The sequence below is a fragment of the Sturnus vulgaris genome, chromosome 4, assembly GCF_052056855.1.
Source record: "Sturnus vulgaris isolate bStuVul1 chromosome 4, bStuVul1.hap1, whole genome shotgun sequence".
NCBI classification, from domain to species: Eukaryota; Metazoa; Chordata; class Aves; order Passeriformes; family Sturnidae; genus Sturnus; species Sturnus vulgaris.
The window spans coordinates 11,839,830-11,865,854 of NC_142246.1; the positions used below are offsets into that span (position 1 = coordinate 11,839,830).

The window sequence follows — 26,025 nt, forward strand, 5'->3', positions numbered from 1 at the left end:
AGATTGGACTTTAATTAAATTTCTTAATTAGGCCAAAATCCAATAAATCTAGAAATAGTAATTAGCAGGAGCCAGCTGTTTTATAACTTGTTATCCTGCTTTTGTAGTTTAGATAAGATCTGACTTGAATAAAAGTTGCTCTATCTGCTCATGTTTGTTGTACTAAAAAAAAATCACTTGCTCATGTTGTTTTAATTCTTGCCTCGTTTTGGAGACCATTAATTATTTAAAAAGGCTATGAATATAGTATGTTTTGTAAAGATATGTTTTGTGCTATATTAGAATATTATGTATCAACTTTTAACCTGGATTTTTTTTTATTTACACATTCCCATTACTGATTAATCATCTTTTTGTATCTCGGAAATCTGTGGTGCTGGTTGTGAATAAAGACCTCAGTTCTAAATGTTCAATCATTAATTTTTTCAATTTCTACAACCTATTACTGGAATTATGTAAATAGTACTTAGAAAGTTTTCAGTAAATCTGTTTCTTAACAAGAATAATTGGAGATACTCTTCTTGTTTAATGAAATCCTAAAGAGCAGTTTTAGGGGGCTTCCATTTTATTTCATGCCTCCAGCCTGTGGAATTAGAGCAGATTGCACTGAAATTTCCAAATACAATTGCAAAGTTTCATGGAGCTTAGAGTAATAAGTAATGTATGCATAGGAGGATCTAGCTGTGTCTGTGTAAATAATTTTCCTCTCTCTGCAAACATGCTAATGACTTGCTTGTATCTGTACTAAGTCATATTTTATATACCAAATATATATCAAAACCAAACAGGAAGGAATAATTTATCTTGTTGCAGTACAGTAGGCAGAGGATCTTGTGGAATAAAGTGATAATTTACTTTCTGTAACCCTCTGGGTGAAATAGTATCAATAGTACCGGGCATCTTATAGGTTAATTTTATTTTTTCCCAAATGCTATTGCTTGGGTTGGTATTTAAAAATTGATGATAATTAGATGGCTGTCACACATATCATATCCAATGAAGCTTATTCAAGTTTTTTAAATTTTAAAACCAGTTTCTCCTTTGTGTTAACTATTCAGTGGTCTGAAATTAATTAGCTTTGAACTCATCAAATCTGAAACACAATGACATTTCATACTTAGCAATATTTGAGTATAAAGTTTAATTGAATTTTGTTTGTTTTACAGCAGCTGCCATGCTTTCAGCAAACAAATTGCGTTAGAGTATTGTGAGGAATCACACAAGAATTTAAAACAGCTTCTAGGTGAACATTGGCTGTATGATAGAATAAATTTAGTGCAGGTTTACCTAAAGTGATATGTGTGGAAATGAAGAACTGTAATGTCTGTTGGTTTTTAATTCATAATGGATACATGGAACCTCGTGAACAGCTTCCTAGAAGCCTTTGGGCTGTGCTGAACCGAGAAGAACAAACCCAGCACCGTGACCTTTAGACGGCAGGCAGAGAGTGGTAATTAGGACACCACCACATAAATGATAATGTCCACACTAGACTCTATAGGCCTGCCTTGCAACAAAGGGAATATGTGCTGGAAATAAAAGTTCCAAGTATACATCTTCCCATTTTAACCCCTTAAAGGACTTCCAAATGACATGTTATTAATAATGTTTTAGAGAGAAAATGTGTAAGAACTGCCGTGTTGGTAAAAGAAAAGTCTTGGATGTGTGTATGTATACATTTAAATATATATATAAATTATTGCTGTGTAGATAAGGACTAAGTATAAGCCAGCTTTTACGTGGCTTCTTCAATGTATTTTATCAGTAACATGCACTTCTGCTGATGGTTGCACTTTCCTTGCTTTACTGTTCCATTGTGCCTAATAAATATGGATACTTTGATGTAGTAGCATGCATATGTTAGTTCACTTTTTCTAGCATATCTTTGCTGACTCCAGCAGCAGTCTTATTTCATCTGAAACTTTATTTACTGGGAGGTGTTTATTTAAATACACAGTAAAAAAGGGGTGGTATAAAGTCAAATGATTTACCCAGTGTGGGAGAACCAAATGAAGAAAAACCCAAAAAACAAACCTGAAACTGGACAAAGAGGTCTTAAAAAATATTTCTGTTCAGGTTTTAAGTTAGACTTCATGAGTGCACAACTCTTTTAGGAACTTGGTCTAGTGAAAGGTTGTACCTGCCCATGATAGGAAAGTTAGACAAAGATAGGTCCCTTCCAACCCAAAGTGCTTTATGATTCTGTGATTATTTTATGCTTTTCATTAAAGGTGGTATTCTATAGAAAGTGAAAAATAGATTAATTTTTTTAACTGTCAGGAAAATAAATCAGGGGATAGTATTGCAGATAAAATTATTTGGCATAAATTGTCTTAACTGAATCATAAATAAAAAATACTTGGTACAGTGTGTTTGGTATTGCAAAGAATATCGCTTGATATTTCTTAACATAATACTAAAATATTAGTATCAAAATTAGCTTGTTATGGAGCAAATGAGTTCGAAGCAAATTTCTCTTGGAACTCGCTTTAAAAGGAGATTTCACTCTGCACAGGTGTGGAAATGACAGAACAGCACTGGGCTGCAGTTAGGGATGCTGAGTTTGAACTTCATGAGTTGGCAAAGTAAAATAAGCTGAACTGTGTTAGTGCAGTCAGCACAGCAAGGATTTTAAGCTCAGCATATGTCACAATAATGAGAACTCCCTTGTGGGAGAGGTAGGAGCAGGTTTGTGTCTGTTCTGGTCTCCATACTCGTGTTCTGGAAAGGTGGGTATTTTGCACATTTGTATGAACAAATCTCTGAAGTGCTGAAGAAGTGTAATAAATGCAGGAAACCCCACCCCACAAGGATATGCCTTGTATGCACAAAACCCCTCAGGCTGCCTCCTCCCCGTGTCACTTCTGTGGAATATGGATGTTTTACTGGGATATTGCACATTCCAGCTCAAGTTCTTCCTGACCTTAGTGAACACTAAAGTTATGCTTGGTGGAATCACTGCATCTGAGGTTCAGACCAGGGTGTTATGCATCCCAGAAATGAACTTTTCCTGCCAAATCTGCAACTGTTTCTGGCTACATCGTTTAATGACAGCATTCTGTTTCGGTGTACAGCATATGTGTTGCTGTGTGTATGTGAATTTTTATATATATATATATATATGAGAAAAATGTGTGAGGAGAGGAAGGAAAAAGGATTTCAGACACCAGGCATTGGGAGATGTGTTTCTACTTTTGATTTATTTAGTGGAACAAGATTAGTTTTTCTTATGTATCTTGAGAAGGCCATGGCAGACATATTTTTAGGACACTTAGATTTTCACAGCTGATATTTTCAGCTCTTGCTGGGGAGGCTAGAAGCAGAACTTGATGATGTAATAGTGAAGGCAAAGCTCTGTCAAAATACTATTCAGTGGATTCCTGTCTTTCTGCTCATTGATGACCAAAATTGCTCCAATATATTTTTCCTAATTCTGATTGTAGATGTTTACCCCTCAAGAGAGGTCGTTGACTCTTTATACTGGCAAGGCAATGTCTGCAGGCAGGGGCAGTCACCTAGCCTTTGTTAAATATAGCTGATGTCAGTGGAAGAGTTAGACAATGTCTTGGGAGTGTGGCCTTTTAAACAGGTCTGAAACACAAGAGGCCACTTTCAAAGACCAGCTTATTCTGAGCTAAGACCTGTTCTGATTTTAATTAGATCTATGCCAGCTAGAACATCTCTAGCAGAAAATGTATTTAGTACTCATGGCATACAAAAATATTAATGAGATGAAGAGGATAGGAAGAAGTAGCGAGGTATTGTCTCCAACAGAAAAAAGAGAGTTCATGCTCTGTAGAAAGGGAAGATGGAACAGAGGAAGAATGTCATCTAGTATATTAAGATAAACTTACATTGAGTTTGCAGTTTTGATATCAATAGTCTTAAGCTTTCCTTTATACATGTGAGATGTGGCTTTGGTGCTGCTAGTGAAGAACTAAATGTGTTTAACTGAGAATGCCAAAAGCCTTTGCTCTTTCTGTGCGTAGGAGTAAATGGGACAGGTAGTGTTCAGTCTTAGGGACCAAAAAATCTGTGGCAGATAAATTGCACTTATAAACATATATTGGTTGCCTAGTTTAAGAAATCACACTATCACTTTGCATCTCTGAATATCTCAATACTTCTTGACTGGAAGATGCATTTTCAGTAACAGCTGTAAAATTATGTGTGTTGTGAAATGTGTCATTATCAGACATAAAATCCTCACAGTAGAGACCTCACAGTAAGAATTCAGCTGAGTAAATAACTGGACTGGAATTAACAGAGAACTAGAATTCAGCAGCCATCATTCTTACACATTACAGCACTCTCTTACAGTGCTCTGGGCAAAATGGCTGGAGAAGGATGTCACTTTATTGCTGGGTAATTGTTCCATAAAGGCAAGTACATGGAGAGCATTTGGGTTGATTTTTTTCCTCCCATCCCCCATTACTATGATTTTAATTGGAAACAGCTCTTTGTTCATGTAAAACTAGCATGAGGTCCTTTACTGAAAGATAGTGATGTCTTTGTATCAAACAGTACCTGTTTCAAGCTGTTACACTTGTCATTGTTTAATTGAACTTGTTGAGGTTTCTGGGGGAAGGAAACTTTTACCATCTCCTCCTGTGAATCACTTTAAAAGGCTCTTTCTGAATAGAAAAATATCCCATTTGCGAGTAGGTGGAATAATAGGCTATTTGGATTCTGATACTTATTAAATGTTAAGTCTTTGTCAAAATCTGCAAGAGAGCACTGAGAAGCACAGAATTTGCAGATGTACAAGCTCGTGTCACTTTTATTATCATTCTGAAATCTGTATTGTGCACACAGCAACTGTGTGCTTCATAGAGAAAATGCAGGAATTAGTAACTTTGCTGGAGTGCAGGTTTGCTGCCCAGGCTGAGCTGCCACTGACATTGAGCACAAGGCTGGGCTGCCTGGAGTCTTTCTGCACAGTTTGTTGCTGAGTCACTGGGTGACCTTATGTCAGCCTCTTCCCTTGGCATACACTGCCTGCAAAGGAGGAGCACTAGCAATGACCTGCTCCCTTGTTCCTGGGTGAGGAGTTCAGTGAAGCTGCAGATTCGATGTAAATTATTTAATTTGTTTCTTGTTTTATTAATCTTACGATAGGCACTGTGTGTTGACAATAAAAAGGAAGATGGGGGTATACATGTTAAGGGACAGGGATGAGAGAGCTGGGATGGAGGGTTGATAACTTGTCTGAAGGCAGGATGTCAAATGACCTTATCTTTGGCTTCTTGGATTTTAGAGCATATTCCAGTTGATCCTGCAACACTGATTCAAAATTAAAAGGGCTCTGTTTAAAAAGCAAAAGGAGTAATAGGAAAAGCTGGTACTGAAATTTAAAAATCAAATTTCTTGCAGGTTAATGTTACTTTTAACCTTTAATATGGCTTCTTGTATTCATATATGTCGTTTCTTAGGAATATACATACAGAAATAGAGATGGTCCACCATAATGCTACTATCTCTGTAATGGGTTTTTGACATCCTATCTCCCCTCTCCTGACAGATAATTTTGTGCTGTTCTATATATTTTACATTTACAGATATTTGATCTGTTTATATACTGATCAGCCTTTTTTTGAGCTAACTTCCCAAAAATTATTGAGTTGTGTTTGTATGCAGACCAGCTTCTAAAGCCAGGAATTTGTCTAAAATGAATGAGAAAAATTAATGGCAAGACTGTGATCCAGTAAGATCTTTGTAAGACTGTAAAGCAAAAACTTACACTTTTCCAGTTCTTCACATGATATCAAATTCCAGCTGGCAAAGATCCTTGGCACAGCCCTTGGCTTTCATTTGGGTTGAAATTTTAAATGTACTAATTTCAAATCTTCCCTTATTGAAAAACATATTTTAAGATTTTTTTGTAGCCCTAAGGATCTGGCTTATAAAGGGAAGGACTGCCACAGAGCTGCAAGAAGAGTTTTGTAACTAGTTTGTCAAAACCTTTGAAAAATAAATGCATACCATGAAGTATACTGTTATGACACAGTGCAGATTTCTTAAAGTATAAAAGGAAATTAAAAGTGAGCATTATGACTTATAGCAATGGTCACATCTGGCAATTTTCAAACTCATTACAAATGCTGATGTGAAAATTTGTTACTTTTTAATTAATCATGTTAAAGTTAAGTTTGATAATTGAATAGCATTTCCATTAAATATTTTCAGTCAAGATATAGGAAACAGATTTCAGGTTGTTCAGACTTAGGAATCCAGTTCTTTCTTTATGGGGCCATTGTAAGTATTTGCTTGTATTCATATAAATGTAAAATGAATGCCATTAAAATTTATATACTGCATGAGCTGCTGAGGCAAAACAGCAAATAAACAATGTGAGAGAAGCTAAAAGGGCTGAATAGCCTAATAAATCTCACATTAGATGTACATTTTATATATACTAGGCCTTGTGGAACACCATTGAAAAAATGGGAGTTATTTTTGGAGGGTGAAACCTTTCCTTTTCCGTTGTGTGAGACTTTGGGCATGCAAATACATGTATTTGTTTAACCAGTGCCAGACGTATGAAGAATCCTTGTTCAGGCTTTAGAACTGAAAAATCTCTAGTGTCTAAAATATTGAAGAAAGGAGCGAGTTGGTGATCTTACATCACTTTGATAAGGCGGCACTGGACACTGTGTGTGGGAGTAGGGAAGAAAAATCATCTTTTAAACCTTCACTGCATCAACCTATGCCTGTGAGTAAGCTGGATAACAGCAAGACAAAATAACTCTGGTTGCTGGGTAAGTCCAGAGGACAAAAATAGTTACTCAGCAGCTTGAAATGAATCTAGAAGCAAAGCATTGCCATTGAGTGCAAAGCAGAGCAATGGCACAATATTGCTCTAATTCTTGTCCCATTCCAGTGGGGAGCCTACAGAGCTGGTGTAGCACAGGCAGACAGAGCAAGAGGTGTCAAGCCAAGGGATGAGAGTTACACAGAACTGTTTTTGAAGCCTGTGTGTGGCTGGAAGCTCTCTCTGGATCCATTCATCAGTCAGAAAAGACTGAAGAGAGTGCGATGAAGAGCATTATTTTGAAGAGCATTATTTTGTTCTTAAAAGTTCTCAAAACTCACTGGTGTTTAAGACTGTATAAAGAAAAGAATATTCCTGCAAGTTTCTTAATGGACTGGACACTGCTCCTACTGAAGTGTTAGACACTCCCACTTTTATATATTGTAAGATGATGCCTTACGAATGATTGTATAAAACTTTTGTGTTCGCATCTCTGTTGCATTTGTATAAATCCTATAGTAATATAAAAGTCAATGTTAATATAAAAGAATAGTCTATTTTGTAATGTCTAAGTAGCCTAAGACCACTTTGCTGTATGGAACCTGTCTAGAAGCTTATTTTGTGTGGGAGAAAGGGTCTTGGATGGGAGAGCCTCCAGAAAGTAGATTGACTCCTTAGACAGAGTTGGGAACAAAAAGAGCCCACAAACATTTGTAAACGGCTGAGAGGTGTCACCACTCTTAGCTTTCAGGAAGGAAATCTGTGTTGGAGAAAACATTTTATATTGACCGATTGTTTTTTGTTCTTTTTAAAGTTCTTAGCATCAGTGAGGTTGTGTAGCCTCTGGCCATGCCCATTGAAAACCTGTTGAATCTGGTTTTTAAAAGCTTTAGTGAATTTGATATTTAATGAATACAGAATGTCATTCATTACTTTGTTAGTTAATTATTGGTAGGCTTAAAGGACATAATTTCACACGGATAGCTTTCTCTCCAATTGCTACTTCAGCCCATTCATCTTAATTACTGAAAAAGTTTTTGTATGACTATTAGGCATAAGCACTATGTAACACAGAGAATACAAATTTGCCTAATTCTGCATGCAAAAGCAATCCTGTCCTGCACATTGCACACGGTATTTGTCATATAAAATCTAGTAAACACTGTAATTAGCTTACTTTCCAAATGTGTTTTATGGTTTTAAATCAACCATAGAAGCAAGTCACGCTCAGAGTCTTCTGAAACACATGCTGAAGAATTCCTAGTGCCCCCTGCTTCAGAGAAAAAGAGAAAGAACAGGAAGATTTTTCTTTGCGTTGACAATCCAATTAAAACAGCAAGGTGTCAGGAATGATACCAATTCCTCTGAAAGCACTGTTTCAGTCATTGGTAGGCTCTCCATCTGGGAATTGTGGCACAGTAATCTGCAGCAAGGCAAAAAGAGGAAAACGGAAACAAATTTGAATTGTTGACCTAATTTTGTAGTCCACCATTGCTGACAGAAGTTCAAATGATCCCAAAGGGATCCTTATTAGGAGGATGCCCAAACAGAAAGATGTTATGTCGACAGGGAAGTGAATGACTACTTCTATATCTGTCATTGCTTCTAGTATCCAAATAAAAGTTCTGTGTTTTGCCCACCGAAGATGTATTTTGATATAAAAACAAGAGTTTAAAACAGATCAGGAAAATTTTCATCAGTATTCCCTGGGGTAGCAATGAAAGAAGTATTTATAGCCAAGAACTTGCTGCTAATCATGTCTTTGATTTCTGCTATATCAATTTCAAAGTTGATATTAAAAATAAGAGAAAGTTTCTGAAATCTTTTTGTGCTCTTTAAGTTTGTTCATAAAGAATGGAGATTGTAGTTGCACATTTTTCAAATGTGTGTTGCTCAGGATATGTAGAGTGGTCTATAAAGGTATTTTCCTGCTGATAAGTCTTTGTGTTGAAAGAAGATAACTCTGTGGCATGATCCGTGCTATATCTTCCTTGGGCCATGAAGCATTCACATTGAAGCCTCCCTTTAGATTGTCTTTGCTTTCAGGGGATTGTTTTAAATACCTCTTTTTTGTCTTCTATTTTTTTTTCCTCCTTCTTTTTTCTTACCTCCCAGCCACAGCAGAAGGCAGCATATTTCTGGTTGTAATATTGTGTATTAGGCAGAGAGCGAATGAGTAAAGGAGAGAGAAAGTGATGTATATTGGGCATAAGTGTTGCTGATGGGTTCTAGCTGTTAAAATGTTAAGTCTCATTCATGAAGGGCTGCATCTGTTCCAGTTATTTTTGTGTGAATAAAATTTTTGCTGTGTTGGAAATCCGGTACCAAAGTATCACAGTCCTAGAAATCCAAGTGCAGGGGCAGGAAGGGGAAGATGCAGTCTCCTTGCACGTGTTATGTATGCCTGACAAATCTCTTAAATAAAAGTTGTAAATCAAATTAATATTATGTATAGAAAGCTTTAGAGTAGGATACAAGGCACCATAGTAAAATTTCACAGATTTTTTGAAAGAAAAAATGTTTTTTTAATCTTTGAACATTTGATTGTATGAAAGAACCTCTTCCCCTTGCTCCTCTAGCTGTCAATTAGAATAACTTCTGACAAAAAGCCAGTGGTAATGTACATATTCTCGTTACAAGGCATTTGCCAACTGAAATTTCTAGCAACTACTTCAGAGAGCTCACAGATGTGTTCAGCACTGTTTTCCCAAAGAAATTGCCTTTTATTTGGGTCAGTCTTGTTTTATGCTTAGTCATTTTAAAGCCAAGAAGCTTTGCTTTCAAAAATACTTCAAAATGTTGATCAGCTGTACAAAGACATAGGGAAGACTTCCAAAACATTCAGGGGAGCTGTTTTTCTGTTACCATATGCCAAGGATGATTGCTCTTTTTTTTCCTGGGGATTATAGTTGGACCTTGCCTGTTTCTATTTGAAGTGTATTGGACAGAAGGAAAGTTTTGTACCACTCTTCTACAGAAAAAGGTGTTCTTTTGAGAGCTCCACCCCTTGTAGTCCACAGACTCTGTGTATGTGGACAGTACCTGACATTACCCCAGTTGTCAGAGGAATTGTTCTCAGCTGTTCTGCTTTCCAAGAAGAAACTAAACTAGCTGTTCACCTTAGTAGTTATTTTTCAAAACTTCTGTAAGTAATGCACTCTGTTTAAGAGTTAAGATGGACTAAGATGTCCCATGTGAGCAGATCTGGCTAAAATCTCTGAGAACCCCAGTGTTTTGCTTATTTTGGGAATCTCAAGGAGGCTGGCATCAGTGTTTGCTTTCTTATCTTTAAACTTAATTTGCTCTCAAGATGCAATGCTGCCTGACATGATGGAGGTAAAAGTGTGAGAAACAGAACTTTCACCAGAGATTCTGTGTATTACAGTTTGTGATTAAAAACCTGAACAAACAATCTCGAATACCTTCCATCCTTTCCTAACTATTTGGGAAATGTTGAAAGTGTTGCTAGTTATTTCCATGTAAACAGAGAAAACCCTTCATTTTTATAACACTGTATTTTGTCTAGAGAGCCATTATATGATAAAGAACATAACTGAATCAAATTTCTTTATTTAGCATGTGCTGCCAAAACTACAGGATATGAACATATTGGTGACTTCACTGCACGGAGTGGTATTAGTAGTGTATCAAACATTAGCTCATCTATCAAATTATTTCTATAATAGTTTTTGTTCTTTGAAGTGCTTTTGGTGAGTGTTTATTCTAAATGAATTTGAACAGATGTAGTTTATGCTTTGTTTGTTTGTAGATTAACAAATGTATTTCCACAGTAATAGCTTCCCCTCTTTATCCTTCCTCTCCACCATTAGAAATAGATTTAGCTTAGCAGTTACTGGAAATGAGAAATTAAGTATCCAATTATTTTAAGTTATTTTTGTATTACCATATATTTTAAGAAGCTATAGGAAGATTACTGAAGGATTATTAGGTTATAGTTTTCCAGTGGTTGCTGGTAATTCACTGTGAGTAGCACTCTAACAACTTGTACTGAGTGACATAATTAAATGTTTCAAATTTGCCCCAGTTTTTGCAAGACTTATTGCCAATTAATCTTTTTTAATCTCGCTCATATGCTATGCTACTGAAACATCCACTTTCAGAAGCAGATATTGTCACATCATGAAACGACTTCTTTTTATTTGCTCTTATTACTGTAACTTACACACATTCTGGATCTGTTTCATTCTTCTCTCAAAACTTTTGTAAACACTATTCTTGTTATATAGTGAGGCCAGTTGGCCAAAAAGAAAAGATATTCTTGATTTCCAAATTTACTAGAAAAGTTAAAAAAACTACTAATCTTAACAATAAGCATTTTAGGATCAAATAACTTACTTTTTAGAAAAATTGGTATTACAGAATTAGTAGATATGCTAAAAGATAGTACATTTTTCAATGTAGACAAATTACCCAGCTAACTTTGTGGTTTTCTGTGTTTTTTTTCCCTTTTGAGTTTTGTGGGTATTGGCCCCTTTTTTATCTCTTACTGGCCTGATTGCTGTCTACTTGCCTTTTACAAGAAGTAAATTCCTGCTTTGTCTTAGGTGTTTCTATATTGCATGTTAATATGGGGAAACTTCTCTTTCCCTTTTATTCAGATGTATTCAGATTGCTAGCTGAAGGCCAGAAGAAAGCAGAAAAATGTTTTATGTGGAATAACAATATTGGAATACTTAAGAATAGGGCAACTCAAAAAAGGATGCTGGAGATAGGGTGAAGTGAGACATATCTGACATCATAAAAAATAGAGGCACTTGGCCTGAGGAGGTTTGTTACTATATAAATAAATTGAATTCCTCTTTACCAGTGTTTTGTGCTACTTAAATATGCCGACTAAGCTGTTTCAGTGCTTTGATCTTCTGCCATGATCTGGCCCTAGCTGTACTTTCATCCTTTTCAAAAGTATTCTGTCACAGCAGTGAATTTGGCCCTAAGGAAATGAGTATGCAGATTTCCTTTCTCCATTAAATAATACCTAGATGCCCGTGTTTATTGAACAAATAAGCTTGTAAATTCCCTGAGGATTTAGGTTTTAAGCCACTAACAACAGAGTACATGGTCTCACCTTAAACAAACCCCTAGAGAGAAATGCAGTATTTCCCAGCAAGGGAAGTGGTTTAGAAATTACGTTTTTGGAACTGGTACTGTTGAATGCAATACTGATGTATTTTATGTGAAATACAGTTTTTTGTGAAGATTTGGACTTTGTACATGGTAGTAGTTACATCCAGCCTGTTTCAGCACTGTTCATATATGGAATTTTGTATGGCTTCCAGCTCTCTTGCCCAAAAGACAAAGAGTTTGACCTGTTCTGTGTTGTGTCTGCCAGCCTTCTGCTTTGGAGACCCCCATATGACCATGTCTGCTTAAGACATTGCTGAAATCTGTTTGGCTTTTTCAATTCACTTGCCCTCAGTCTCTAAAGCAAGGGGTATACCAAGAGAAGATTAGTATTGAGGAGACTTTACTTTTTTTTTTAATGCATGTTACAATTTGTAGGTGGCCACCATGACAATGTAGGTATCCCAAAACCCAGTAACTTGTGTTGAAATGGAATACAAGTTTAGTACTAGCTAGGCAGAGTTAATGGTCTGGATTGACTTCATCTAATTGTCCAGGAGCTTAGCAGCTTCCATCCTGCTTTCACTGAGGACCATCTAGCAAAGGCCACCATTCCATACGTGTTCTTAATGGAAAGAGGGTGCCACCATTGAAATTTTATATGGTACCTTATTCTGCTCTATTTTATTACCCTATGTAAATAAATTCCCATTGTATTGCTACCATCAAAGCTGTTAATGAAATCTGATTTGTATTAAATCTCTTTTGTTTAACAGATGATGTCACTAATACTGCTCAGGAAGCCTTCCTTGCTGATGAAAAATAGAACATTCCAGCAGGACTAGGAGCTGTGGTGAGGAAAGTCTCAGAACAAACATAGCTTGTGACTTAGCTACCAGTGCTTCTCAGTCTTCACCTCTTTAAGTTAAAATCAAACGCAACTGCCTCAGAAAACTGTGGACAAGAGAAAGGTACTGTGCATTGCCACCATGTTGGTTGGGTAGGAAGAGAATAAATCTGCCATGCAGATATGTTGTTATCATTTTATTAGAGACAGAATAATTTGAAGCTTCAAGTTTGAAATTCTTTTTGTACTGAGAGAGACTTTTAAACACAACCAAATTTCACAGGCAGTGAAATAAATCAAATCTATATGAAGCTTTTTTTTTTATGAGGTGCTTTGGTTCTCTTTACAGAGTCACTTTCTGGATTCATTGAACAGAATCTTGATATAAACATTTTCTCACTTGTGATATCTTTTCTCTATGAATTTTTCAAGTTGTTTCCCCACCACCACCACTGCCCCTGGCATCTAAGATGTGCAGTACAGCAGGGTGCTTAGTCTCATATTAATCTTATATTAATGCTTGCTAACTTGACCAGTGTGCTGCCTCAGCTATATCTATCACCATTAGTAAAGAAGAAGGGCTTTGGTTCTTTGGTGTCAGTGAGGAGACCTAAGCTCTTTTGACAGACTTTCCCAACCTTCTGTTGACTTTTATGTGTTTATAATGTGTACGTGTCTGGGTATTCAGCAGGCAGTTATATATGCCATGCATAGACCCCAGCATAATATTTTATTTGCTTCAGAGATCATGTTGAAATTACCTGTTCCTCCTGTTAAAGAAGTATGGTAAGGATGACAATTTAACCCCATGCCTAATTTTTGGACTTTTATCTTGTGGCAGCCCTGCAGTGATGACAGAGTTACTAGGCTTAGAAATACTAGGAAATAATAAACTCCCACTCTGTGTAACTGTTCTTTCTGCAGCAAAATGCTGTTGATCCCTAGAAAAGACATTTTTATCTAGAAAGATATTGAGAATATAATTGAGGTTTCCTGGAAAACTGTAGTACAAAAAGAAAAGCAAAGCAGCAATAACCCAGGAAATACCCAGGAAATATCAAAATTGTTGCCTCTTTGCTACTCACAAACTTTGCTTGATTTGAAATATACCTTGTAATATTTAATATAGTGCACAATGAGCACTTCCTTCTCTGAATAGAAAAGCACGACACTTTTTAAAGATAAGGGAAGTACTATGGGAACTGACAGCTGTAGAATGCATTATCATTTATAAAGAAAGAATAAAGTAAAAAACATAGGATATAAAGTGAGTCTTGGGGCCCATCTGTTTTCTATGACACTCAAATACAGCTACTAGTTCATTGTAGTATCTGATTTTAACACTTCAGAGAATTACATTATAAAGAAACAAAGAGTGAAGAAGTATGTCTAAAATAATTTAATATTTGCTAATGTAATTAACTTTCACTATAGAGAAAAATTATTTTAATTTATAATTTCTGATTTGGAACTAAATTTGTTTTGGGGGCAACAGATAAACTGATGTAACTACTAAATTCTCTCTTCTGTGCCTGGGAGGGTAGTTCATCCTTTCCTTCTGACTGAGTTTAACACTTAATGGTAAATGCATGAGGAACTTCAGTCATAGATTTATCTATAAAGATTATCTCCATATCTACTTAATAATAGCAGAAAGTAAATGATGCTGATTTTGGAAAGAATTAAAATGCTGAACTCTAAACCCAGCTGATGACTGTTATCACTTGTCTTTCTGTGAAAGTAAATGTATTTTAATTTTTAAATTTCAAAAGGATGCTATTTAAAGATTATTATCCTGCTGTTGTCCTTTAGACTGCTCTGTTCCTGTACATTGAAACAGTGAAACATAGATTAAAAAATTGATTTAGACTTAATAGTTTGTTTAGCTGACTCTGTGTAATAAAAATGAGGTGTTCCAAACATGAGTCTTCTGCAGCCAATGTATTTTGGAAAGTGATTTTGTCATGTGGCAATTTTCTATATCTATCCTAATAGTCAGAACTAGCTTATGAAAATTCGAACAATGGGTTTTCATTTTCTGGATTGCTTATGCACATTTGCCCAATGCTACAGGAAAAAATCTCGCTATCTAGTCCCTATTTTTCTTTTTGGTTGGTCATGTTTCTTCTGTATCAATGTCTTGTTATTTGTCTAGACAATTCCTGATCTCTTCCAACAGTCTCCTCAGACTGGAAGTGCAAACACAAGCATTCATGCAGAAATGGTGCTGCTATATCATGCAGCTGTGAGCTGGCACTTTGCTTTAGAGAATGACTGGCTGCTTCTGTGAAAATTTAGGATTACTGCAGCATGCCTGGCCCTGCAATAGGGCCAGGCACATTTTTTTTAAATGGTTCTTTCTTTCTTTTGCTAACTGATCATAAAATCTATCAAAGATTGATATTTTCGCCTTTTCTCTGAATGCTGAAAATTAAGTTGAGATAAACTTCAGTATTGCTCTCATGTTTCCATTTTTTCTTAATATCCTTCGAACAAACAATCTGTGCTGACTAATCCTCTATACAAATATTACTTATGTTCACTGCCACATGATTACAGATCCATTATTTTCCAGCTACAGAAAACAAGTACTATAACATACTTGTGCCTAAAGAGTTTTCCTTACTTGCAAATGTAACAAGGTGATACATTTGGGTGCCTGGTGGCTGTGCAGCTGCTGGCAGAATACCCACACATGTTTTTCCATTAGATAAGTCTGTGGTTGGTAATGGTTGTGTTGAGATAAGTGACGTTGCACTTAGTAATCTCAAAGTAATCACTTATGTGCTGAGTGTTTGCAAGAGGTCTTAAAAACAAAACTAAACAAACATTTTGGACACTGTGGAAAGGGGTCTCGAGTATATCAGACTTGCTTGTCCAGTATTAAAGCACAGCAGATCTTCAGTCTTTTCTGAAGCTCCTTGTATGTTCATAAATGAGTATGAATGAGAAAAAAAGGTATGGACTGTGAGAAATCTGTAGCCTATGTGTTGTGCATCCAATAAACAGTAGTGAGAGGCCATAAAATTGGCAGTTCTGAGAATTCCTTAGAATATACTGGTTTTGCAGTACCTGGTGCTTTTTCTTGATAAATAGGCTCTCTCTTGGTTATGGTTGTCTTTCTAGATTTTTTTTTGTTTTTCTCAGCTCTTTGATTCACTTAATTTGTAATGTGAATAGCTGCAAATGGTGTTTTGAATATTAAATAGCTTTGATAATGGGATTTTATTATGGCAATAAATGTATGTATGTGGGCAGAATCTTGTTTTATGCGTAGCATTGTGTAAAAGTTGATTTCTAGGAGAAAAATCTTGGAGGACACTAATTTTAATCAGAAAAGCCAAGTTGAAGGTTTTGAGAAGGAACCCATCCTGTGCACATCCACACATACTATATTTGTACAGGTGTGTTGGATGTTTATTTCAACACAGGAAAAAAAAGATTTTGTAGTAGAAGGGAGGCAGAGAGTATTTGGGCATTTCAATTAACTTCCAGTAATCAGTGTAAGAATTAAAAATGCACACTCTGGGTCAGTGAAAAGAAACAACCTTTTTATTTACTGACGAAGACTTGCGTATCTTGAAGCAAATATCGAGTAATTTTCTATTCTCAATCCCTTACAACATTTGGGAAGTGTTAGTGAAGATCTTTCTGATATTTCCAGATGTCTCTGCTACAAAAAAATTAATAAATAGTGTGTGTTTGTAGTGTAGCCGTTTGAATTTATATGCCCTGGAAGGGAAATGAGCATGGTTTCACCTAAGAACTCCAGTTTTCACACTGTTCACTGAAACAGGCAGCATTTCAGCACTTCCCCTTTCATGTGCAAGGGCAGTGTATGCAGGTAACAGCCAAGTCTTCACTGACATGAAGCTTTCAGTTGTGCTAGTATAGGTTTGCCAGGTAGGAGGTGAAAAATTACAGTATTACTGCCATGGATGTCCTTGCCTTAACCTTAAAGGAAAATCTTCTTCACACTTTCACCTAATGTTTGGGGAGATGGTGCAGAAAGAATAGTTCTTGGCAATACCTATTTCCCTATTTTTCCACTGAGTCTTCATTAAAACTAAATTTGTCTCTAAAGTCACTGCCAGCACCCCAAATTTGAGGCTTCCCTCTGCCACCTCTTTTAGGGGATGAGGTGGGAAGAAAATAGAACTGAACACCAAGATCAATTAATAGCAGAAATTATATGAACATATTTTTACACAACTGGATTCATAGATAGGATCGCAAGTGGGTGAAATTTACATGATAGTACAATTTGAATAAAGATTTTTGTCCATGGTCACAGATGATTTCCAGCCATTTAGACCTTCCGGAGAAGAGCCATCTTTGCTGGCACCATGGCAGGAAGGAGGTTGTGTTCTGAAGCAGTGAAGTATAAACATTTTTCATTTAACTACTGGGACTTCTGTAAGCTTTAGATGACATGTCTTGGCCTCAACTTTCTGCAAAACACTGTACCATATTCACAAACTGCTCTCTGAAACAATATAGTGAAATGAAGTCTTGATTTCTCAGTGAAGAAGAAATGTTATATAGGTAAAGAGACATAAGCATGTTTTCTTCGGAGTGAATAACAAATCACTTTTTAAAATCCCCCTAAATGTCCAAATCAGCTTGACTATGACAGCACTCAGCAGTTTAGCATACACTAGCTAATGCTAGCAATGCTGTGCCCCCATAAATTGAGCCCCATAAGTTGCATGCAGAATTTGAAAACTCAAGTGCTCAAAGTTGCATGTGCAAGTAGTCTGGTTCTGTCTAACGCTGTCCCAAATTTAGGAAGCTTTTAAGAAGCTTTATTTCTATATATATATATGTGTGTGTGTGTGCATTGATTAATTTCTGAGCTTCAGAATACTTCAGGGCAGTCTAATCTGAACAACAGAAAGTGTCACAGTCTATAGTGGTGTGTCACAGAGTATTTCTGGAGTTTTGTATTTGTATCTACTTGCCTGTTTCCCTCTTTTTAAGGTGAGCAATGACTGAATGTGTCTAGTTTTTAGCATTCTGAGGGATGCTATCCTTAAAATTATGTGGACATATATCTGGATAAACGTATTTTCTGCAACTGTTCATGGCTGCTGCATTCAACTTTTGGTATCTTTGGAGAGCACATTTCTGGTGGAAAACTTGCCAACAACATTTCCAACAAGTCTGGAATGGTTTGAATCAAATTTGCTGGCAGTTACCAGAAGAGTGTTTTATTTGTAGTCTTCTCACGGTGGTGAAACGTTCTCTGTTTGTGGATACTGGAAGATGGTTGCACAAAGAGTTCACAGTTCACAGTTTCTCCTCTGTGCTTTTCTTGTGCTTTGTCTAGTTTGTCCTGTTTAACCAGAGAGAGAAACAAAAGTTTGTCTCCAGGCTCTTGCTGTGTTAGTATCTGGCTGGGCTTTTTTCTGCCTGTAGTTTGAAGCCATTGCACAGCTCCCTTTCAGAGAGCTGAGAGAGGAAGAAGCTACTGTATCGCTGAAACACTCACTTTAAATATTTTATCCCAGGTGATGCAGTTGCATCAACCAGTTCTCAAAGTGATGTAAACTCTGTTCCCTGCAATGAGCATTCACTCAAATACCAGTATTTGAAATACCAGTTACAGCTGGCTGATTATCAGAGCACTGCTGTGAGAAAGTTAACAGATCTTCTGAGGGAACTAAAGTTTTGTGGGACACTAAATTTGATGATTCCTGCCAAAAAAAATTTGCAAGCTCTTTCTAGGTCCCTTAAGTTTCATTTCTCATTACCAGTATCCAGTGTCTTATTTCATGAATTGTCCTCAGAATACATTTCTGATAGTCTTTCTGCAAATGTAATGCCTACTTTACTGAGAGGTTAAGTGATTAGGTAGAGAAAGTACAAGGCATCTGTGGCAGAACTGTAGGTGGAACCAAAATCCATGAAGCCTTAACCTGTGTGTTACCAGTAAGAGAATAATAATAATAATAATAATAATATCCAGTTAGATTTGAAATTAGATTTGCATGTGGGGTTCAAGAGTATTGAAGCTGAGCAGGAGTCCTTGATGCAGTAATCAAACACAAGGTTGAGGTCCTAAATTCTTGAGCACCTTTTTGGGAGTTCTATGACTCTTCAAAATGTAAGCAACAGCATTGCCAGTTCTGTAGTATATATCCTTCCTTTGATCTCAGGAGCTAAGGAACTTGGCTTTAAAAGTGGACCACGATGGGAAAAAAATGCAACATGTTCTTTAGTCAGTCTTCCTATATTAGTGGCCTAGGCTGATATCTTCATTTTGGCTAAGAGTCCTGATTTTAATGAGAACTTGTGTGGAAGCTGAGCCACCCATTGGTAGGTGAAGAAGTTTTGTAATTCTTTTTTTGTGCTGACTGATGTGCTTGTACTGCTCTGCACAGATCTGTGTGATTCTTCTGTGCTAGAGCAGGGAGGTGAGGATGTGAGCTGTCTGGTAGCTTACAGACTCAGTAAAGGCAGTCAACAGCACAGAATAATGATTGAGATCTGAGACACTGGAATGAATTCATGTCCCCTCTGTTTGCTTCACTGTTCAGCTGGTAACTAACATGACATCCAGAAGCATCTTTTCTCCTCTTTACACCTGCCTGACCTCTCAAATCTATCTACTGATTTTCAAAATAATAAATATTCAAGTTGCAATGAAGTGTTAAACAACCCCAGGTCTTCTCTCTTTGAGGTTCCTCCTCTTGAGTCATCAAGTCGTGAGTCATCAAATTGGGAATCTGAACCTCTTCCACCAAACCTTTCAGTTGCCTTGTACATTTTCTTGTACACAGCTGTCATCCCTGAATTTTTGATTTTTGTAGGTTCGGGTTTTAGTTATTCTATCTCTTTACAATAAAATAATAATAATAATGATAATCATGATCATAATAATAATAATAGTAGGAGTAGTAGTAGTAATAGGTTTTAAAAAATACCCGAAGAAAGCTTCCTGCAAAAATCAGGTGAGTAGATAAATAAAGCTGGTCCAGTATAATCCAAAAGTCTAAATTTGACAGGTTGATAATATTTGTGGGGTGTCAGTAATAGTCAATAAGGATATTAGAATCTCTCCTTGTATTTGCCATTTATCTAGCCCTAACAAAGAAAATGCTGTAACTTGCCCTTTCTTCCTCCTGTTTTTGCTCTTGCATGTTCTGCTTTAATGGGAATGCTGTTGCTCAGTGGGAGCACAGGGATCTTCCTCCTCACACCCAGGGCACAGTGAGAATTTCCAGAGGCTCATGCACTGTGCCAGACAGCAGGCATCAGGTCAGGTCTCCTGTCCATGCAGGAAAGAAAGGAATTGGCCCCAGATCAGAGGAACAGCTCTGCCCAGAACAGCCTCTCCAGAGCTGCAGTAAACCCAGCACCTATCGCTGTGTAACAGAGCTGTGGAGGGAGGGTTCTTTTTTAACATTTTTATTTGCATTTGAACTTTGCCTTTCTGTGCTAGTGTCTCTTTTATTTTATGTGTCTCACAGGACTCCTGTTTGTAGCATTTTGTCTTTTAATGGGGCTAATAGAGTGATTTTGATGATTAATGATTTGATAAATCCTTTTAACAGTGCTACAAGTGAATCTGGGTAAATATTAATAGTGTACACTCATCGAAGCCACTGAATATTTTTAATTTACTTTAAATAAAAAAGTCCTGGAATTAAGGTCATAGCTTTCTGAGAAGGGATTCAGGTTAAGTTTTCAGTAACTCCTAGTGTATAAAAGTGTTGTGCAGTGCAGAAGGGAGGTACAGAATCCCTTCCCTTCCTTGTGCCATGTCCTCTTCGGCTCAGACATTTCTTTTTGCTTGTGATAATTCCTTTTAAACTAAGAGCTAGTTTTTTGGGGGGATTTTTTTTCGTGGGCTATTCCTGTCCTTTCACTAGAATGAAACCATTAATATACTGGATGCTATCCAGTGGTATGGAGTAGTACCAATCAAAAAATTAAAAATTCAGTGTCACTAGCAGGTACACATACATTTGTTTGTGTGAATAAGATCTAAATGAATTTGATATTCTTCTTTGTTTTGTTTTGTTTTGTTTTTTCTTTTTTTTTTGTATGCAGTGACTTGGATACATATTTTAATTGCATGTGTTTTAACAGATACACACATCACAGGCAACCAGTTCACTGAAGAGAAGATGAATACATTGGTGAAATTCATTTAGGAACTTGCCAAATTATTTCTGTTAACTGCTGTATAAGGACCTGGAAGGCAGTGATTCATGGTGGGAAGTTAAAACATGGGTACTGATTCTTTAGGGCACTGGGAATTTTCTGGAAGACTGTGGAGTGATAGAATCACAGAACACTTTTGCTGAGATACCATTGAAAAAAATGCGGAAGCAATTACTGACGTGGACAGAAGAGCTGGCTGCTTTACAGATCCCATGCTCATCCACAGGATGTCACCTGCTGTGGAAATCTGAGGGGTGTCATAAAAGCCTAACTCATGCTACACTGTGATCTCTACCAAGGAAAGCTCTGTTCCACATGGCTCTGCAGGATTGTAACTTTGAGGTCTTCTGGCAAAAAAACAATGAAAAAATGCTTATAGTTTCTTGGAGATTGCTTTCTATATAGTGTGGCCCTATAAGGTATATTCTTATTAAAGCAAGAATGGCTCAGGATTTTAGGCTGTGAATCTGAAAAAATCTATGTGGCTGTTAGCTAACAATAAAGATGTTTCTGGTTTTATCCAATAAAAAATCAAGTGACATTTACAAAGTGTTCCACTGCAAGGAAACTCTGTATTTCCTAAGCAGGCTATGATTTAAAACAGCCCTCAAAAGTTCTACTGTTACAGAAATAGATCTTTGTAGGTAGCTCACAAAAGGGTATCAGAAAGGTGACCAGTCTACAATATACTTAGAAAACTATACTGATAATTTGTTTAGATTTATTGGCAGGAAGAGTATTATTTTACAGTCCTGTAGAGGTTCTTCTGCTTTTATCCATTCAGTCATGTTTTATTACATAGAACTGAGAATTGAAGCAGTAAATGTAGGTCACCTGAACCTTGTGACAGATGTGCCTTGGGCATCGGCAGCAATGAATGTTGTCTTTCCCACACAGTCACTGGTTGATTATCACTGTTCTTTGAAACTATCACAGAGGTGAACTGCAAGTTAATTCTGAAGTTAACCTTGTGCCTGTGTCCACTGCATTTGCTACTGTTAGATACTATGGCAATAAAATTTATTTTAAACTTACCGAATATACAGAATTGTGCTATGCTGAGAATGTACTTATATCTCATGTTCAGAAGCACAGTGAAGGTTATGGGTAGACTGCAGTAGGTTCTGCAGAATTATAAGAGAAAGGTTAAAATTAAAAAAAAAATTGAAATAGAGAGGTGCACTGTTTATGTGGAGGTGCAGTGTCTAGATGAGGAAGCTTTATTTTTTCCCTCCAGTACCTGAGTTACAGCTTGGTGTTTCAGCTGAGATGACTCATTGACAATTTCACCTTCCAGAAATTGTGCTGCAGCTGAATGATGTTATTGAAGTCTGAAATAAGGCTGGAATGCAGAATTTTGCTTGATATAATTTAGTAAATTTTTCGTGTTATCATGTTATCCATATTTATTACTTGATTTTATGTGTTTACTTACTTTTCCTGTTGATTACTGTTTGTTACTGAAAGACTCACTCTCTAAAGATACAACCCTCCCCATATTTTTGTGTATTTCATACAGAATCATGTTTAAAGACTTGCATTTCTTTAAATTGACTTACTTTTCAATAGAAAGTATTGGGTTCCTTTTTTCCTTACCCTTATGTAATGAAAATTCTTTGATGCTACACTTTCATGTTTCTGCAGTAACTGATTTTTTTTTCTATTAAGTTTTATTGATATTAAACATCTAGAATCATTGTATAGCTATTAATTACGTAGTTTGAGGTCTTGTTTGACCTCAGTCCAATTTCCAAGAGAAATTGGAAGTTCGGACATTGTTCAGGTGATTGGTTTTCTAATATGTTAAGAATATAATGGATTTCCCAAAAAATCTATAATAGAAATCATGTTGAATATTTTGATCTTTTACATACCAATCACCCAAACCATTGAATAGTTGATTCAGATCCATTCAATTTTATTTATTTTCTTATTTTTCTTCAATGTCAATTGCCCCTATACCTATCAAGTAAAGTGAGAAACTTGGTATGTTCCAGAGACTGTTGAAAACGTGACTTGTGATTTAGAATCCATTACTCTTTCCTATCCTTTTGCTTTCCTTTTCATTTAAATACACTGAAATGATTCCAAAGTTTGCAAGAAGTGTGTAGAACTCAGAGTGCAGGAAGTGACTATTTTTATTCATGGAGTGATTGTGGGACTGTATCCTGAATCATGAATTTGCCTCTCAGCAGTCATATGGGGAGTTAATAAATAGGTTGTTGGTTGAAGTATCTGCGTCAGTAAAATTTTGTTAGAGTGGAGTGTTTTCTCCTACAAGTTGTTTGGTGTTTTTTGTTGGTTTGTTGTTTTTTTTTTCCTGACCTTTATCCAAATATTAAATGTGTGTAGTCAGCTAGGAGGGAATCTGGGCACTCACTGTTTCCATGCCTTTTATTTGGGAATCAGGATGCAGTCTCTGCTTCAGCCCTTGTGTGTCTGGGCTATGTGCCTCTCTGAGTATATACATAGGCTTTGTGTTGCCATAGTTCCTGCTTTTGAAATAGGTAGGCTGGAAGATGTATCTAGGGAAAAGTAAAAATGGAAATTATTTTTATGCCCACCAATGCAGCTTGATGGGTGGTTGTTTCTTGGTTTGGGTTTTTTGGTTTGCTTTAGGTTTTGTTTGGTTTTTTGTTGTTGGTTTGTTGTTTTTATTTTTTGGGTTATTTCTTTTTCTTTTGTTTTCTTTTGTGGTTTTAGAGAATTTATTATATTTAGTTTGGTTGGGAGGTAGTGCTTTTGCTCCCCTCTCCGCTCTCCTTCCCTCAGTGCCTATAAGAGAAGAGGGTGATTTTCTTCAGGTTCTGAGTCTAAGCTTGTATTTTACTTGAAAAGTACAATTTTCAAAAGTTGAGAGTTACAGGAAAATGGTTGAGAGCAATGCCTTGAGAGTTTTTTTAATTCTAAAGAGTACATCAAAGAATAATGCTGAACTCTCTAGTTTTTTAAGGCTAATTTGAGTATTAAATGTAATTTCAGCAATATAGAAACTCCATAGATTAATAGCATTAAATTCCTTTATTAAGAACAGCAATTTTTTACATTTCATCTACTCACCAAAGAGTTCCTTTTTTTAATTTACTGTAAGAATATTGCTGATTTGTTTTTCTTGAATCAACTACTATGTGTAAAATCACAATAGCACCAGTGTGTGTTTGTTTTTTAAGGTAGGTGTGATACATAATAAAATTAAAATGTATTTAAGTTCCTAGTTTTTTCACAGATTATATATTGAAATGCTTCATACAATGAATATAAGGAGCAAACAAAATTTTATTGAATAGGATAACTTGATATATTATTATATTTTGATGGAAAAATATTTGATATTACACAGCAAAGCAACTATTTCACTAAAGTTACTTCAGCACATAATTGATTAAGTTCCTGTTTTTAAAATTGCTTTTTACAAATGAAAGAACTCAGTGGGAATAGCAGAATAAACAGACTGAGACTTGGTGTCCTGAGTTCTGTTCACTTTTCATCTAAATTGACTTGTCATTCTAAGCAAAACATTTAACTCACCTGCTGTTTACCAGTGCTTGAAGAGGAGTGTAAAACTGAGGTGTTCAGTTTGTCTCTACACACCTGAGGTATTGGTCACTAACCCTTTAGAAAGCGTGTGCTAAGGAATGCATGGCATTTTCATTCTAATACAATTTCTAGAATAACTCACTGTTGGTGTAGATTGGAAAGAGCAGCTTATTATTTGACAGTAATTTGATAACATTTTCTTGGAAATATAATACTCCAGTAATGTCTTTCAGTTTTAAAGTAGGAACCTTTCTACTTTGTCAAAAATTTAGTGATGAAATTATGTGACTATTTAAAAATATGCAGAGGACATGGGTGTGGAAACTAGTTCAGCATTGATAGCACTTGTTCCACAGTTTGGTTTTGTGGAGCACCAGGTTAATTTTAGAGGAGAGAAGAGAGAAAAAAAATCGCATATTAAACTTCTATACTAACTACTCATGAAGCCAACTAATAATGGGATTTCCTAATTATTGGAATTAGGGTTCTTTGTCTGCTATTGATATTCTCCATGAATATTACATAAAGCTAATTTAAATAATTGAAAACTTTTTAAGCTTAGAGCATACTGGGAAATGAAAAAGAAGTTAAATACCTTCTTGTTTCCATTATAGCTTTTCAAAAATATCAGCCCTGAACATAAGCAGGTTATATACATATTTTAGGAAAAATTTAAAAATGTTTTACCAGTTTTGTGATACCTTTTTAATAAATACTGATGCTATGAAACTCCATGATAATTACAAATAATACGATTATGCATTATAACTGATACATTAGGGAGAGAAATTATTTCTTCTTACTACAGAAAATTAACTACTCCCACTGAAACACTACCTCAGTTCATTTATTGTTTTCTCTTTGTGTCTTGGGAATCCAGAGCATGGTTCTAGTTAAGTCTTGAATAAGATAAAGCTTCTGTTTATATGCTCCATGATATATATGATGAATACATCATAACTGTAAATACTTTTATTACTGTGAACATCAGAACACAGTGGAGAAGGTTTAGAGATGGTGAAATGTTATGTAACTTCTTATTCCAGCTCTGGTACACTATGCAGTATAATATAATTCAGGGAAGTTCAGTGTGCTTTAAAAATGGCCTTTAAGTCTGATATTTGATTCTGCTCCATGCTGTAGCCTAATTCTGTTCCCACCACTTTGCTTCTTCCAGGCCAGGAGAGACTGCTCCCACGATGGCAGAGATTTGTATGGAAGGTTTTGTTGACCACTGCACGAGTCTTAAATGTTAAAAGCAGAAGGCACTAGCTGGTAGCTCAGTGTGGAGCAAACATTTTATTTTAAACTTCAAAAACAATTATGTCAAAGAAAAGTCGTGCCAAGGGAGAGAAGTCCGACATGGAGACTGAAGCCCTGCAAGCTGCTAATGAGGAGCTGCGAACTAAACTAACCAACATCCAGATAGAATTTCAGCAAGAAAAAAACAAGGTATTTGTCTGTCTCTATTTCGTGATCATTCTTTTAACAGTTGCATTGTTAGATACCAGCAGAATTTGATACTAAGATATTTTAGTTGTAAAAGAAAAACATGACGGAGAGGTGAAATCACAACAATTGATAAACTAAAAATTGGCTCCAGTTCTTTTAAATAGTGAGCAAAAGGGACTAAATATCC

General features: G+C 36.1%; 1 protein-coding gene across 7 annotated transcripts in view; it reads left to right on the forward strand.

Moving 5' to 3' along the window:
- JAKMIP1 (janus kinase and microtubule interacting protein 1) overlaps positions 1 to 26,025 on the forward strand; it is a 144,552-nt gene that overhangs the window by 40,794 nt on the left and 77,733 nt on the right. For 4 of the 7 annotated variants that reach the window (XM_088163124.1, XM_014895335.2, XM_088163119.1 and 1 more), the window contains exons 2-3: positions 12,610 to 12,804; positions 25,564 to 25,838. In XM_088163124.1, the coding sequence (XP_088019250.1) occupies positions 25,710 to 25,838 (129 nt within the window). In that variant the 5' untranslated portion in view covers positions 12,610 to 12,804; positions 25,564 to 25,709. Of the gene's footprint in view, positions 1 to 12,609; positions 12,805 to 15,491; positions 15,639 to 25,563; positions 25,839 to 26,025 lie in introns of those variants that run through there. The other 3 variants (XM_088163123.1, XM_088163122.1, XM_014895333.2) reach the window with 2 other exon arrangements.